Genomic DNA, 18184 nt, shown 5'->3' on the forward strand with positions numbered 1-18184 from the left:
GAACATGCCTCGTTGAAATACAAGTGATTTCTTAGCGCGAACTAAAAGAATAGAAAAACTCCAAGAAGAGGTTAGTTAATAGCATTGGTGTTAGTAATCCAAAGAATAGGTACCCACTAACAAGACCCCAATTTTTGGAAAAATTTAAATTAAACCATATCCAAGATACGCAATTAAAAGAAAAATTATGTGAATTGCTTTGAATTTTAGAGATATATTTTCCACATGTGAAGAAGAAATTGGGCTGATACCGTTCTATGAACATTCTATTCAAACTACAGGGTTAGCTGTAGCTAAACAGCCCTATCGCATCCCTCATCCCTACAAAAATTGGTTAAAAAATAAAATCCGCGAATTAGAAAAAAACATTATCATACGCCCAAGTATAAGCCCGTATTCGGCTCCTGTTATACTAGTGCCAAAAAAGAACAAGGACCTTAGGCTTGTAGTAGACTATAGAGCCTTAAATAAGCAAGTAGTCAGCGACAAATTTCCCCTACCCCAAATCGATGAAATCCTAGACTCTATCTCAACCAAAAACAAAATTTTTACGTCTCTCGACCTCACACAAGGTTATCATCAGGTTATGATAGCAGATAATGTCGTTTATAAAACGGCCTTCTCGACGACGGAATGTTGCCCTTATGAATATTTAAGAGTACCCTTCGGACTGAAAACTAGTTCAAGTGCACAAAGTAGACCTCTGTTAAACTTATTACGAGGTATATAAAATATTATCCATTTTGTAGATGATGTGATCTGTGTAGGAAAAACCCCAGAGGACCATTAAAACACATTAACCAAAGTTTTCGAAAAATTCAGAGAGGGTAATCTAAAATGTAGACCTGAAAAAGTAAATTTACTTCAATCTGAAATAAAATTCTTGGGAATGATAGTGACCCAAGGCCAAATATCACCGGACCCCGAGAAAATAAAATGCGTAGAAAATCTCAAACTTCCGAAAACTATAAAACAATTGCGAGCAATTCTTGGTTTAACAAGTTATTTTAGAAAATTCATACGTAACTACGCGCAAATTGCAAAACCCTTAACGGACCTAAATAAAGGGGCCCCCCAAAATATTACCTGGTCACAGGAAGCTCAAACTTCCTTGGACGCTCTCAAGAAAGCGCTTACACCCGAACCAATATTGTCACTACCAGATTTTGAAAAAGGACAATTCGCAGTCACCACCGACGCCTCAGCTACAGGCATCGGTGCAATCATTTCCCAATTAATCCCTGTGGAAAACAACACCAATCTCCTACAGAAACCCCCTCAGTATATAGAGAAAATCATATGCTATTCAAGTAGAACTCTATCGAAGGGCGAAAGAAGTTATTCTGCGACGCAATTGGAGCTACTATCTATAATTTACCATTTAGACAAATTTAGACATTATTTAGTGGGTCGAACATTTAAGCTACGTTCGGACCATAAAAGTTTACAGTACCTAAGCACATTCAAAAATCCAACTGGAATCTTAGCTAGATGGATAATGAAAATCCAAGATCTGGATTACGAATTTGAACATTTGACCGGTAAACAGAATGCCCCCTGTGATTACTTGAGTAGATACCCCGAAAATAACTCCGCAGATAATCAAAATAAAGAAATAAATGCTATTTATCCCAGTAAACGGAAACACAAGAAGAATAAACCTAAAATCCAAATAAAAGAAAGCGAAATTACCCAAAGCCCCTTATCGCTGGCTAATGTTAAAAGAAATCACATTAAGGATGAAATGTGTTCGACTCTCATTAATTATTTTGTGAATTCTGATAACCTCCCTGATAAGTTCAATACCCTAAGAAGGGAAATATACAATTTTTATTATGATTTAGATGAAGAAATCCTTTGCAGGATAGTGACAGGCGATACAAATAGAAAGCAAACCTCGATAATACCTGTAGTACCCCAAAACCTGATAATACCTGCCTTTGAATATTTTCATTCAGAAATAGGCGGACACCTGGGAATCACGAAAACCGATCATAGATTAAACCAATATTTCTTTGTTCCTTCAGCATTAACCAAACTCTAAGACTTTATAAACAATTGCGAATCATGTAATTTAAGGAAGAACCCACACACATACCCCCACCCCTCGAGGGGACGTGTTCAAGCAGCACGTTTTCCTTTCGACAGTGTTTCATTCAATCTATATGGAGCAAGTGGAGGCTTACCTGTTTCCAACAGAGGCCATACTTGTATTCTTTCGGTTATAGATCACGTTACCGGTTTCACTTTTGCCAAAGCATTGAAAAATCAAGGTGCATACGTCACGAGTGAAGAGTTAGCAAAAATATTTTTAAAATATTGCATCCCTGACAAAGTAGTTCGCGATAATGGAAGCAGTTTCGTCTCTAAAGTAACAAAAGATTTAATGAGTTTCCTCAATATAGAAAAGTTAATTACCTCTCCCTAACATCCCCAAGCAAATGGAAGAATTGAAAACCGGCACAAAATATTTTCTAATGTCCTGAGTATTTATACAAGAGACAACCGAAACGATTGGGACCAATATCTACGTTACTGAACCAAAGTAATTAATACCGCCTATTCAGAAACAACTAAAGAAAGGCCATTTTATCTTTTATTCGGACGCGATTTTAAAATACCTTATCAAGAAACTATAGAATCCAGACAGTATTACAATAATACAGATGACTACAAGCAAGATTTTATAAATAGGATGAGGAAAACCTATAAGGTATTTAGACAAGAATTAGAAAAATGTAAGATGAACCAAGAGTTGAGAAACGAGTCCAAAGTCAAAGGGAACATAAATTTTAAGGTGGGCGATTGTGTCTATCTAAAAAATGAGGCAAAGGTAGAAGGCAGAAAACTTTCCAATAAATACTCGGGACCTTTTAGAATAATAAAGAAATACGACAATGATTTTACTTTTAAAATGATAAACCCAGACAACGGAAGAACATATAAGGCACATGTTAGCCATATAAAAGGAGCCAAGTACCCAGCCAGGTGGGCACCCGAACCCTCATCTACTGATTCATCAAACGCGGAAAATCAATTCCCCAAGTCAAGGCTAGCCGAGTTAAAACCCGTCAATTTCAAACAAAACTATTTCGAGAACCATAGCGATGACGAAAACTTTGAAGAATTTTTAGCCATGAAAAATTTAGTCATCCCTAAAGGAAAACCCTTAATACCCATACCAATAAGAACCCCAAAAGGTCCAGAAAGTTCATCATCAGAGAGCTCGGAGGAATTAGATTATATGCTGTCCCCAAAAACCCAATTTTTTCCCGATAGAATTTCAACCTCATGTCCCCCCAAAAGATTTCCAGACGATATTGTATCACCAGGAACCCCGATAGAAAGACATCTATCGTTACAGGATGAATTAAATAGAGCTATGGAAACCCCGGGTGTAAAAATAAAGAAAACCCCACCCAGGGACACGAATAAGAGAAATTTGAGAAAAACCATGGACATCATCAATTATCCTATAAAAACAAGCCAAAGTACCTTGCCTTGGACCACTGAATACCCTGAAGATGAAAATCTAGGACAATACCACCACATAACGGTATCCAAAGTCAAGCCCAAGGAATCAGCCTCCTGGCAACAGACCTTGTTACAAAAAAATACCCCCCCCCCCCTTTTCAGAGGATATGACATTCAAACAATGGAGACACTATCCACAAACATTCAACTCCTCCCAGAGTTCCCAAGAATCTTTTAACTCCCCCGAAACAGGAATTCAGCGAGAGGAAATGGAAAATAAACCCTCCACTTCCAGAGGAGACGAGATATATGAAGCAAGGGCAGACGATACTCCTAAATCACAAAGGACCACCCCAGAAAGTCCTAATGATGAATCCTCAGGAACTAGTTCTACTGAATCCGACGGTGAATCAGCTCCAGACGAACCCCAAGACACACAAAAACAAAAACCAACTTCGGCTACCGCGCATGCAAAACAAGCTCAATTTAAAGGTCAAAAATTCTTATTGAAACAGTACAAGAAATTTTACCTAATCTCTATGGGAAAGCCAAAAAAGAATAAAGAGCCAGAGAGCGAACAGAAAGTTACCTCAAAGTCTGGCAGAGTATGTAAAAAAACAGATAAATAAAAATACGTCTAGGAATTGAGTACCCTAGAAATCTAGAAAATAATGCTAAGACAAATTGAGCAAGTAAATACGCAAAAATTTTTTTTGAACGAATATGTGTGTACACGACACTTCAATGACAGCTATCCGCAATGGGTTGAAGGAAAATAATAGTTAACTTTTCCAGATAAACTGAATCTCGGCGTGATAAAAACCCTGAAGATAGAAGCGGAACGAGAATTGTTCAACCCATCCTCCAAAAAACAAAATAAAATACCTAGTGCCACCCCGTTACAGACAGAACGAATATGGACCAGCTATTCTATTTCAAATGCGATCAAACCTTCTAGACGCCTCCGCACAACTGGTAACAGAAAAACTGAAAATCGAGAATATGATAGAAGCCATATTTAGATATCTTAGTGAAGTTAAACCTTCCAAAGAAACAATTAACAAGAAAATAAATGAGTTTATAGTGACTAAGCAAATGGATAAGTTAATGGAGACTGAGTCTATGGAAATTAAGGAACAGATCGTCAACATCCAGAACGAAATGGAATCAATAAGCGATGCCACGCTAGCTAAGGGATATTATTACCCCACCAACTCCAAAAATTATAAGCATTATGTAATAAAATGCAAGAAATTGGTAAAAAAGTCCAAGAAGATAGAAACAGTACAGTTTTATCTGCAACATTAGCGGTACAAGAAGCACTGGCACCTGAGCGACTAAAGCTCCTAAGCCTACAGCATAAATACGACCACTTAAAAGCACAGAAAGAAATAATTAAACTACAACAGCAGAGCATAGAAAAACAATTAAAGGAAAACAGAGCTGAATTAACAAAGAATTACTACAGCAAAAAGGATTCTGCTCAAACTTAGTGAAAATGGTGGAAACCTGCTTCACAGTTGAAGTTGATCTACCACTAGACCCCCATTTGTAAAACATTCTTGCTAACATTTTCAATGAAGGACCACCACATCCCTTGTATTTCACAATCCCAAATAAAGCCACCCATCATCATATAAAACCCCAAATGGAGTCTATTCAACAAGATCCTCCAACGAACAATAACATAATCATGAGGACCCAATACCCCGGTGCCCAAGTGAATGATGCAACTGGCCAAGACTCTTCAGAGGTCTCGGCACCACAAGGAACGCCCAAAACACAACCATTACCAGAGGATACAGAAAACTAAGGAATATGAATCATGGGAATTAATTGAACTAAAAAGAAGGAGGTAAAAATTCCTTTCTCGTTAAAATGAAATGTCAAGTTTAATATAGCAAAGTGAGTGCACCTTATAGGATATAGCGTTTAGCGATAAGATATAGCGAATAACCTAACAATTCGAGCGCAAACTCGTTAAACTAGAGTATCTATATTTCTGCTGACCCGAATATAGTATTCCCCAAATTATAAAACAAAAAAAATTATATTATAAATAATCATAGAAGAGAAAATGTAGTGAAAAGCCGTCCTAGCTTTGCCAATCCCGGGTAGCACCCGGAGCAGGTAAACATGAGGACCACTAGGGTTCACTAGGCACTAGGGTCCATAGAGGACCACTTGGCAGATAGCTGTATTTAGTGCATGAGGATAAGTATTTAAATGTGGATCGTAGTTTACAATAGTAGTTTATAATGTTCCCCCAGAGATATCCATTCAAGAGTTAAAATTAGGGCTCTCAGATAGGGCTGGCAACACAATTCCAGTTGAAGATGTTACCCAACTTGGCAAACCTAACTCTAATGGCCTAAAAACTAGTAGATCCTTCTTATTCACTCTGAAAGAAAAAATTAGTATCCCAGAAAAGTTATTCCTATTTGGGAAAATCAAATCACACAAGGAATACAAACCTAAGCCTATCCAGTGTCAGAAGTGTCTCAAACTGGGACACACAACAAACAAATGCAATGAAATTCTCCAAGAGTGTAATAATTGTAAAGCATTCCATCCTAAAGAGTTGACAACTTGCACCAACACTCAGCCTATATGCATCAATTACAAAGGCCCACATGAATCTACAAATAAATCACTATGCCCTGCATATAAGAAAATATCTCTAACACTGCAAATAGCAACAGAGAAGACCATCCCATACCCCTTTGCAGCAATGCAAGCAAATGCAGCCCAACAATACAAAATAAAGCCTGTAATATAACCAACCAAAACCCCCCAGTCGAACGCCCCCCATGCATCCAGTCCCCCGTATAAAACACCATCTTCTAAGCCCCCTAGCTGACATCCCCATCAGAAGGAATCACCAAGTCAACAAACCTCCTTGTCCGGTGAAATGAGGTCAGCCTGGCCCCCCCTCCCAAGAAGAAACAAACCAGAAATACTACCAGGAATTAATCACTTAACCGACAAACAGGATGCACAACCAAACATGCAATCCCCAAATATATGCTTTTTCATTCTAAACAGTAATGCAGTTCAGGCCATGAATATACATCAACTACAGAAAATAAAAATCATTGCAGAATTGGCAAAAATCTACATCCCCGATGATATGCTCATTGAAGCAAAAAAAGATCTTGCTTTACTGTTAACAAATCTGAACTTTGATACACAGTCATATGAAAAATAAATCAACAACACAACACATGTCAATACTCCAGTGGAACATAAGATCACTCACAGAAAATAAGCTAAATGAACTAATATCTTTTATGAATAATAATTCCATTCATATTGCTTGCCTCCAGGAAACTCATTTAACCCAAAATCAACAAATTATAAGTCTCTGGGATATACTATCCAGAGAAAGGATAGATCATCAGAGAGAAAAGGAGGTGGAGTAGCTCTATTAGTTAAAAATAATATAAAATTCTGTGGCATCATTTTTCCAGATTTTGCTAATGATGTTGATGCAATTGGTATCAGTGTTTGGCTGAATAATAAAAAAACCTACATAATAAGCTTTTATAACCCTAATGGCCAAACTACAGATGCCATGGATTTCTTTAATTATATAAATATTTCTAATATGTTAAAAAATATCATTATTTGTGAAGATTTCAATGCCCACAGCCTCTTGTGGGGGAATAAACCAGCAAATAAAGCTGGTAAATTGATTGAGTATATGACTTCATATAATAATGAATTAGCTGTTGCTACCCCTCCAAACCTGAATACTTATTTCAACCCCAAAAGTGGCAGATTCTCCACAATTGACCTACAAATTGTGTCATCAAATATTTTGAATAAAATTTATATAAATAAAATTGATAGTCTATGTACTGACCACTTTGCTATAGTGTGCTCCCTATATGAACCTGCTGAAACTTTACCACATACCTCCAAATATATCAACACTAAAGCAAATTGGTCTATGTTCCAAAATAAGCTAAATGATGAAATTACAAGTTTCACCCAAAGTTCATGCATTTCTAACACAACAGTTGACACACATGCTGAAGTATTGACATCTTTATTAATAAATACAGCTAATCATGCTATCCCCAGGCCAACACCTAAGAAAACCTACCCTAAACATATTCCTAAAGCATGGTGGACAAATGAGTGCCAAAATAAATGGAGAATAAAAAAGGCAGCTAGGACAGAATTCATAAAAAACCCATCACCTACTGCATATTTAAAAAAATTACAAGCAGAATCTAATCTAAAAAGGACTATAATAGATGCTAAATATAATTACTGGAATATTTTTGCAAATAATCTCTCCAGAGAAACACATGAGCCAATTATACATAAAGACATAAGCCACATCCGTGGGAAAAAGATTTCCCCCCACCCACTCCTGTATGAGCTTATACATAATAATACCCATTATGACAATGATAATGAAAAGGCTAAGCTATTTGCAACTCTTTTTGTTAATAAGCTAACATCAAATAATCAAAGCAAAATGTCCCAATTCCTATGAACCCAAGTTACCAACCACGCCCAGGATCCGAGTATATAAGTAGTCCATTTTCAATGCAGGAAATGAATAATGCAATACATCATATTAGGACCAAAACTAGCGGCAGCTATGACAATATACACCCTACATGGATAAAGAATCTCACCCTTTCATACAAACAAGAACTGCTAAATTGTTATAATCACGCTTGGGCATCTTCTATGTTCCCCTATATATGGAAATGTTCGTCCCTCCTACCAATCCTAAAGAAAAATAAACCCAAAGAGAACCCTGAGTCCTATAGTCCCATAATGATTACTCCTGTGATGGGGAAAATAATGGAGAAAATTATCTATCACAGACTCCTCTGGTTTGTTGAAAAAAACAATATGATTCCTCACACTCAAACTGGATTCAGGAAACACCACTCCTCAACAGATGCTTTCATTTTGCTAACAAATGCAATAAATGAATCATTCTCAAAAAATAATGTCCTAGTTGCAGCTTTCCTAGATTCTTAAGGGGCATATGACAATGTGAACCTCCAAATCCTTTTAAACAAACTTGCAAACCTTGGACTACCCCCCAAGCTAGTATCTTTTATAAAATCCTTCATAGAAGTGCAAAGTGTCATTGTTTGTGTTGGTTCAGCCTCTTCACCCCAAAAGAGAACAACCAAAGGCCTACCTCAGGGAGCAGTCCTCAGTTGCCTCCTGTTTGCCCTATATCTCTGGGACATGAACCTACCCCACACGAATCTACAATATGCTTACGATCTTGTGCTATGGTCATCTGGCAACACCTTTGAGATAGCACAGTCAAATCTGCAAAAGTCACTTTTCCAATTTGAAAAATTCTCTCAACATTCAGACTTACCCATTCCACCTACCAAGTCAAAAATAATCCAATTTCACTGGAAGCGAAACCATGTTAATGCAAAACTAACTCTAAATAAAACAACTATTCAAGAAGATAATCATATTAATTACCTAGGTCTCATGCTTGACCAAAAACTTAATTTTCACCTCCACATTTCAAACACAATAAAAAAATGCTACAGAAAAACAAATATACTAAAAAGACTTCTTTCCAAACCCTGTGGCTGGAAGGAGAAAACCTTTCTCCAGTTTTATAAGTCACATATAAGACCCCTGATTGACTTTGGAATCTTCGTATATGGTGCATGAGCAAAGACCCATATGCAAAAAATTTAAACAACACAATATGATATCATACGTCTCATATTTGGCCTTAGAAAACCCACAAGCTCTAAGTTTCTGCTTACAGAGAGTGGATTAACAACAATAAAGGAGAGACGTAGCTTTCTCTTGATAAAACATCTCACAAAAATTGAATCAAATCGTTCACACACCCTACATAAATGGTTAAGAAATCCAGCCATGTATAGAGGCATTGCAGATGAGTATGCCAACATTCAGAAGAAGTTCCCCGTGCCAGCAAAGTCTATTGCACCCACTTTCCCCCAATCCCCTCCATGGAAAGGGTCAAGTCCCATAATAAATACTGATTTCTCGAAGTGGACTAAAGATTTAACCACCATCACTTTTGTCCAGAAAAAATTTGCTGAACTTAATACAATTACCTATAAAAATCCCTTCCAAATATTTGTTGATGGATCAAAAATGAATGAGAAGGTAGCAAGTGGTTCTTTCCTTCCTCACCTGAAAATTGCAATGGGTGAGATATTATATAATAATTTATCTATAATGTCTGCTGAGTTAAATGTCATAATCATGGCATTAGAACACATTAAGGAAAACCAACCTTTAATTGCAAATTCAAATAATATTATTGTATATTCCGACTCTTTATCAAGCCTTAAGTTGCTGGCCTCAGCTCCTCAGTATAAGTTAGACATTGACACTTATCATTGTCTCAGTATTTTAGATAATCTTGCTTCAAGTGGCATAAAAACTTATTTTCAGTATATTCCTAGCCACACTGGCATAAGTGGTAATCATCAGGTTCATGAACTAGCAAAAAATGCTATAAATATTGACCAGCCAAGTGGGAGACAAATCCCGATTAGAGATATTTACCGATGGAGGCTATCAGATATTAATTTTAATAAGATTAATCCTATCCTTTCCCCCTTTCCCAATAAGTATCTTTCTAATATTTACCACAGAATTCGTTCCGGCACAACTGAACTAACTCTTCCTGCATTTTTGCGTTAGTTCCAGATTTTTAGGGATTACTGTTTCCTACGTCGACTTTATATGCCTTGAAGTGCGAATAATGTTATGATTGACCATTGCCTATATTAATTTAATATAGTGTTTTCTTCACAACAAACCTTGCTTTTTAAACTGTTAAAATGCTTCAAACACAACAAAATCTCACTATCAGCCAAGAGCCTAGCCAACTATACCTGCACACAGAGCATAGAAATCGACATCTATCAACTCATAATTGGACTCTTAGAGTCAAAAGATCTACTGAAAGATATCTGAAAACATCTAATAATCATGAGGCAATCAAGCCAGTAGCTCTGTAGCCCACAGAGTGAAGCAAAAGGAAAAGGGCTAAATAGTATCACTGAAAAGCCCGCCTGCTGTTAAATGGGTTACTATTGAGCCGGGTCGCTCTTTACTTACAGTTCGTTACCACGAACTGTTTGATTATATTCGTTCTTCATTATAATTGGTATGAAAATTCTGTTTTTAAAAGTTTCAGTTACTATTGAGACGAGTCGCTCTTACTATATAGTTTGGTACCACAAGCTTGTTAATTGTTTCAATAATCAAAAATCTTTGAAAAGTCTGCAGTGTGAAAAGACATCAAAAATGCAGTTTTTTATAAAAAGGGATTCAATTTTTAATTTTTTTTGTTTTTTGATTAAAGAAGGCACTATAACTTTTAATTTCCGTTTAAACGATCCCTCTCGCAAAATTTTAGGACCACTGGGTCGATAAGATCACCCCTGGCAAAAAAAAAGAAAAAAAGGGCAAATGAACACGCATCTGTGATCTTTTTTTTGGCAAAAATTACCAAATTCCACATTTTGGTATTTTCTTCATTTTTATTTTCCAATCTCAGGGACTTATCTGTTGAAATTTTGTGTTCGTGCAAACATTAACCTAGTTGCTGATGGGTCCTACCAATGTATAATTTCCCACATGAACATGGATTTTGTAGAAACCATTACCCAGTACAGGGTCAGCCTTATCTTTTTCTGAGTTGAAAATATGTTCAACTTTTTGTTCAGTTTTGAAAGAAACAGAGAGACTAGATTTTTTTTTCCAAGTTTATCACTAACTTTTGGGATGTATGGTAATTTGATGAAAGTTTTTTTTCTCAATTGCTGGAGTAACTGCATCAAGGGGGACGGGCTCCCAATTTCCTTGTTTTATCTTTTTTATCGTCGATCTACGATATTTTCAATAGGTTTTATTGGGTAGCCATTGCATAATAGAATATCATTGATATAGTTTAATTCAGAATTTATGTGATTACGAGAACATATTTTTAAAACTCTGTCGAATAAAGAGATTGTTACCCCTCTTTTCAAAGAAGGAGGGTGATTTTAAGAGAAATGTAGGTTATCATTATGGGTTGGCTTTCTGTATATGGAAAATTCAATCTAAGATGATTGATTAATAATCCTTTATTTTGCTATAGGTTTAGCTGGTCAACAATTTTGGTCTTCATTAGATGTGCAATTCAAATCTAGGAGTATTTTTTTATAATCAAAGCATCCAAAAAAGGCAGCTTCCTGAATCTTCGAGTTCTATTGGGAACAGTTCAAATGTGCAAAAATCTCTTAGAATCTTGTCCATGTTCCCAAACAGATAGGATATCATAAAAGAAACGAAACCAAATCGTGTTCTAAGTGGAAACTATTCAAAGCAGATTGTTCTATGAAATCCATGTAAAAATTTGCCAAACAAGGAGATAAAATAGTGCCCATGGATAAGGCCATGATTTAAAGGAAAAATGTTTTTCGAAACTTAATGAAGAGAGCCTGTTGCAAAGACGAAGAGGGGTCATTATTGTATCAATTTCCAAAGTTTTGTAACCTGACCAAGCTGAATTTTCCTCTAGTTTTCTTTGAAAGCCCTGCTCACATTTATGGACGTCGCATGAAGTGTACATAGAAACTGCATCAAAATTTGAATTGGTTCTCTCAAGTTAGACCGGGTGAAAATATTTATTGAGTCCTTCAAAATAAAATTTTAAAAAATTGGGTTCAATTAAATATCTCCAGTGTCTCTATTTATAGCTAAATTTCTGTTTATATATTTTTTTTATCGCAATTACCTGTTTGAAAGATTATGGTAGGCCATTTACAGTCGATATTAAGGTTGCCTTGTCAAAAAGAACAAGATGTGTAATATTTTCAAATATATGCAAGGTAAAGGCCGAATCAAATTTGTCATTTTTATTTTCCAATCTCAGGGACTTATCTGTTGAAATTTTGTATTCGTGCAAACGTTCACCTAGTTGTTGATGGGTCCTACCAATGTAAAATTTTCCACCCGAACACGGGATTCTGTAGACACCATTACCAAGTACAGGTTCAGTTTTATCTTTGCCTGAGTTGAAAAATGTTCAACTTCTTGTTCAGTTTTGAAAGAAACAGAGAGATTGTTTTTAAAGTTCTTCCAAGTTTATCGCTAAGTCTTAGGATGTATGGTAAAATGATGGAAATTTTTTCTCATTTGCAAGAGTAACTTAATCTATAGGGATGGGCTCCCTATTTTCTTGTTTTATCTTATTTAGTTGTCTATCTATGATATTTTCAATAAGTTTTATTGGGAACAATTGAAGAGTAGAATCTCTTTGATATAGTTTAATTCAGAATTTATATGACTACGAGAAAAGATTTTTACAACTCTGTCAACAAAGGAGATTAACCCCTCTTTTCACAGAAGGAGGGTGATTTGAAGAGAAATGTAGATACCAATCATTATGGGTCGGCTTTCTGTGTATAAAAAATTCAAGGCTAGGAGCATTTTTTATAATTTAAACATCCAAGCAAGGCGGCTTACCTGAATTTTTGAGTTCCATTGTGAACTGGAGATTCGAAACAAAAGAGTTCAAATCTGCCAAAAAATCTCTCCAAGTTTATCGATAAGTTTTAGGATGTATGGTAAAATGATGAAAATTTTTTCTCATTTAGTTTTTAAAATATGTTCTCGTAATCACATAAATTCTGAATTAAACTATATCAATGATATTTTATTATGCAATGGCTACCCTATAAAACTTATTGAAAATATCGTAGATAGACGATAAAAAAGATAAAACAAGAAAATTGGGAGCCCGACCCCCTGGATGCAGTTTCTCCAGCAATTGAGAAAGAAAACTTTCATCACATTACCATACATCCCAAAAATTAGTGATAAACTTGGAAAAAAGAAAAAAATCTAGTCTCTCTGTTTCTTTCAAAACTGAACAAAAAGTTGAACATATTTTCAACTCAGAAAAAGATAAAGCTGACCCTGTACTGGGTAATGGTTTCTACAAAATCCATGTTCATCTGGGAAATTATACATTGGTAGGATTCATCAGCAACTAGGTTAATGTTTGCACAAACACAAAATTTCAACAGATAAGTCCCTGAGATTGGAAAATGAAAATGAAGAAAATACCAAAATGTGGAATTTGGTATTTTTTGCCAGAAAAGAAGATCACAGATGCGTGTTTATTTGCCCTTCTTTTTTTTTGCCTGGGGTGATCTTATCAACCCAGTGGTCCTAAAATTTTGCGAGAGGGATCGTTTAAACGGAAATTAAAAGTTATAGTGCCTTCTTTAATCAAAAAACAAAATTAAAAATTGAATCCCTTTTTATAAAAAACTAAATTTTTGATGTCTTTTCACACTGCAGTCTTTTCAAAGATTTTTGATTATTGAAACAATTAACAAGTTTGTGGTAACGAACTATATAGTAAGAGCGACTCCTTGTTTTTTTATTTAATTACATTAAGGAACGAACTGTAACCCATAGCAATTGAAGCATTAAGTCAAACAATTTGTGGTCATAATAAGGAACTGTGTAGTGGCTCATTTTAAATAACAACCAAAGAGGACTTTAGTCATATCATAGATAGACAACTAAATAAGATAAAACAAGAAAATAGGCAGCCCATCCCCCTAGATTAAGTTACTCTTGCAAATGAGAAAAAATTTTCATCATTTTACCATACATCCTAAAACTTAGCGATACACTTGGAGAGATTTTTTGGCATATTTGAACTCTTTTGTTTCGAATCTCCAGTTCACAATGGAACTCAAAAATTCAGGTAAGCCGCCTTGCTTGGATGTTTAAATTATAAAAAATGCTCCTAGCCTTGCATTTTTTATACACAGAACGCCGACCCATAATGATCGGTATCTACATTTCTCTTCAAATCACCCTCCTTCTGTGAAAAGAGGGGTTAATCTCCTTTGTTGACAGAGTTGTAAAAATCTGTTCTCGTAGTCATATAAATTCTGAATTAAACTATATCAAAGAGATTTTACTCTTCAATTGTTCCCAATAAAACTTATTGAAAATATCATAGATAGACAACTAAATAAGATAAAACAAGAAAATAGGGAGCCCATCCCCCTAGATTAAGTTACTCTTGCAATTGAGAAAAAAACTTTCATCACTTTACCATACATCCTAAAACTTAGCGATAAACTTGGAAGAACTTTAAAAACAATCTCTCTGTTTCTTTCAAAACTGAACAAAAAGTTTGACATTTTTCAACTCAGGCAAAGATAAAACTGAGCCTGTACTGGGTAGTGGTGTCTACAGAATCCCGTGTTCGAGTGGGAAATTTTACATTGGTAGGACCCATCAACAAATAGGTGAACGTTTGCACGAATACAAAATTTCAACAGATAAGTCTCTGAGATTGGAAAACAAAAATGACAAATTTGATTCGGCCTTTGCCTTGCATATATTTGAAAATATTACACATCTGGTTCTTTTTGACAAGGCAACCTTAATATTCACTGTAAATGGCCTACCATAATCTTTCAAACAGGTAATTGCGATAAAAAAATACATAAAAAGAAATTTAGCTATAAACAGAGACACTGGAGATATTTAATTGAACCCAATTTTTTAAAATTTTATTTTGAAGGACTCAATCAATATTTTCACCCGGTCTAACTTGAGAGAACCTATTTGCACATATAATGAAGACCAAAATTGTTGACCAGCTAAAGCTATAGCAAAATAAAGGATTATTAATCAATCATCTTGGTAAATTTCTTTTTCATCGATTCCAACCCTGCTCTTGTTTGATTTTGTTTTGTCATTGTCAAGCAAACTTCGAAAGGTCCGATTTTCATTGATTTCTTTTTTTTTAGCACTGAGGACGATTTGCTCTTTTCTTCATGTTCATTGTTTGCCACTGGCTGACAAAATCCTCGTCTTCTCACCTTTTTTTTCAATTTTCATTTTATTTTCTCTCTGAGTTTTATTTGTTATATATAGCCAGTGTAGTCTTAGAATATATTTAGCAGAGTGAATGATCTGTATGATCCGTTTCGTCCTTGCAGCTCGTTCGCTTGTTTGTCAAATTAAATTTACCCGTTTGTGTGTCCTTCATACTATCGAAATATCTACGGACGGTTCTGGAATTGGCCGTAAAAGCAACCAGTATGAATAAACCTTGCAAAGCACAAAAAAATACGAAGAAATACCATAAAAATGTGAAATCAGAGGCGCCAGCAATAAGTCCAAAGACCCAGCTTAAGCCCATTAAAATCGCCAGACGACTGAAAAGTAGAAATTGTGTTTTCGGTGTGTTTGAAACAGAATTTTGGGATTTCAAGGCACTGGAACGAATCAGAACAAACGACCAGCCAAAGAGAACTGTATTGACTCCCATTATGGTGGCAAGAGGCACTGCAAAGTAAACAAGCAGTGCACGTCTCTGGCCAAACCAGCAAATATGTTTCCCATATTGTGGATGATATGATGGTGCTATGTTGAAATTAGTGTCCCCCCACTCAATGGCTAGAGATATACCAACAAATAGAAGGGGAAAAAGCCAGGACCATAAGGAATAAAGTATGAATTTGATAGATTTGCCACTAGGGGAACGTAGTTGTGTCGTTGCAACTAGTAAAGTGCGGTACACATCAAACGCTAGGACGGAGGACCAGCAAAAGGCAGCTAGGAAGAAATAATGAATTAAAACTGCTACAATTACACAACATTCGCTGTAAGGTGGAACGAATTGAGCACATAAGAAGAAACCAAAAGCCAAAAATAAAGAAATAGAGAGTGATTGAAGGTTTTTTCCTGATAAGTTTTTGAAATCAGGGGTGGCAAAACCAAAGATTATATGGATAAGTAAACAAATTTCTGAAATGAAAACACAAACAAGGGTAGTCCACCCAAGGGCAGGGTCAAATTTCGATACTTGTGTAACCCAGTCACTGCAAATAAACACTGTATCGTTCACAAGTTCGTACTCAATCGGATTAAAGCTTTTGCCATAAACAGGGACAAACAAAGTATTGTTTTCCTTTACGTCATAGTCCCCTTTACTTAACATAAACTTCGGGCAGGATTTAAACTCCAATGATGTATTATAATCATTAAATGTTGTTACAAACGTTGAAACGTTGAAAATGACGTCAGTAACTTTGGGAACACAAACGCCATCTTTTAGCACTAAATCTTTTCCAGGACAGTACATGAGGCGACATTTTTTGAAGAATGGATCGTAAAGCATCCCTGGTGTGCATTTCGAACCGACACGGCCTACTGCTTCCCCATCATTTAGGTCAAATAAGACTGTAAATGCTATTGGATTGAAATCATTCCATGTATCACTTGATCTAAAGCGTAAATAGTCATCACAAGCTATATAAGCATCAGTCGTTTCATTATTACACAAAGCACAGTGGATGTTGCGGTAAATATGAGTATTTATCCCTACATATCCTGCGTATGCACTACACAAATTGTCCAAGACGGGGTCATCAATGGTACATTTGGAAATCCCCGGCTGGCAAGGCCGAACAAACAATTCAAGATCAGGTGGAATGAATGGATTAATCACGCACTGATGCCATTTTTTACCGTTAGTTCCATCCATTTCCAATCCCCATTCCGACTTCTCGTCATTCCAGATTATATTATGTTTTATTTCTTCAATTGGGGTGTTGAATAAGTAGTCTGGGCATTCAATCCTAGGTTCCCAAAACCGCAAATGATCCTCATGAATGTCGTCATTGCAAATTGCACAAAAATAATTTCTATATGTTAATCTAGATTTTTTATTTGTGACAGGGATGTTCATTAGCGGATCTTGGTCTTGGACTTTACTTGAATTATTTTCACAATTAACACGAACCGTTTCATCATCAAAATCTTTTGGGCATTTGGCAACCATGTAGTTAGAACCAAATTTTTGCAGAGTGACGCATTTGAATTTGTCCATGATTAATTTTGAAAATGAGACATTTAATTGTTTTGCATCAGCGCAGCAGTCACCGTAGATGGCACAGTCGTCGTCGCACATACAATTCCGCGATTTCCAGTCAGGTATGTCAGCCATTCGGGTCGCCTTATCATGGCGGCAAATATCCCTGGGAGCACAGGATACGTTAAAAGACTTCATCATTTTCTCTTTATCAGTCAATACTTTTTCATTAGTAAGACAATTAACGGCTGTAATCAATAAAATCCCCAGCAAATAAATCGGAATCCAACGTAAGTTATCAACTGCTTTTCCTGCTTTCACCAACATCATGACTCGCCGAGGTTTTTTCAATTTGGCCACCATTTTTATTAAGCTACGAGTATCATCAAGTATCATCAAAAATTTCCAGTTTATTTTTCTAGTTCTAATGAAAAAATAAAAATTATTTCTCAGACACCATAAATATTTTTGCAGTTTACATAATGACATTAGCAATCCATGAAAAATTTATTCTATTCAAAATTTTCAGGAATTACTCTAGTTTTAATTCACCAATCAGATTTTTTATTAAAACTTAACTATATCTACATGCTTTTAATCATGTTAAAAATACTATTTTGATCTTCATATGCAAGATGATGTTAATACCATTTTCTATTACAATTTTGTACAAAAATTGAGTTTTTCATACAAAATCGATTCTATTTACTATAACTATTTTTTAATTCAAAAACTCGGAAATGAAAATCACAAACAGGAAAACCCTATGGCTTTTTCTTAATTGGAATAGTAAGAGACGAGCTTTAGAGAATCAGGCATCTAACTAAG

At 35.6% G+C, this 18184-nt stretch overlaps 1 protein-coding gene across 1 annotated transcript; it reads right to left on the reverse strand.

Moving 5' to 3' along the window:
• Positions 1–15436: 15436 nt before the first annotated feature.
• LOC148941699 (uncharacterized) lies at positions 15437–17719 on the reverse strand. Its single transcript, XM_089104230.1, has one exon. The coding sequence runs from the start codon at positions 17717–17719 to the stop codon at positions 15437–15439; it is 2283 nt and encodes a 760-aa protein (XP_088960356.1).
• Between the last annotated feature and the right edge of the window lie 465 nt (positions 17720–18184).

The sequence above is a fragment of the Artemia sp. Qi Xiang Cuo genome, chromosome 18, assembly GCF_049724085.1.
Source record: "Artemia sp. Qi Xiang Cuo chromosome 18, ASM4972408v1, whole genome shotgun sequence".
Taxonomy (NCBI): domain Eukaryota; kingdom Metazoa; phylum Arthropoda; class Branchiopoda; order Anostraca; family Artemiidae; genus Artemia; species Artemia sp. Qi Xiang Cuo.

Coding starts and splice junctions, on each gene's coding strand:
- LOC148941699 (XM_089104230.1), bottom strand. CDS start 17,719: ATGGTGGCCAAATTGAAAAAACCTCGGCGAGTCATGATGTTGGTGAAA.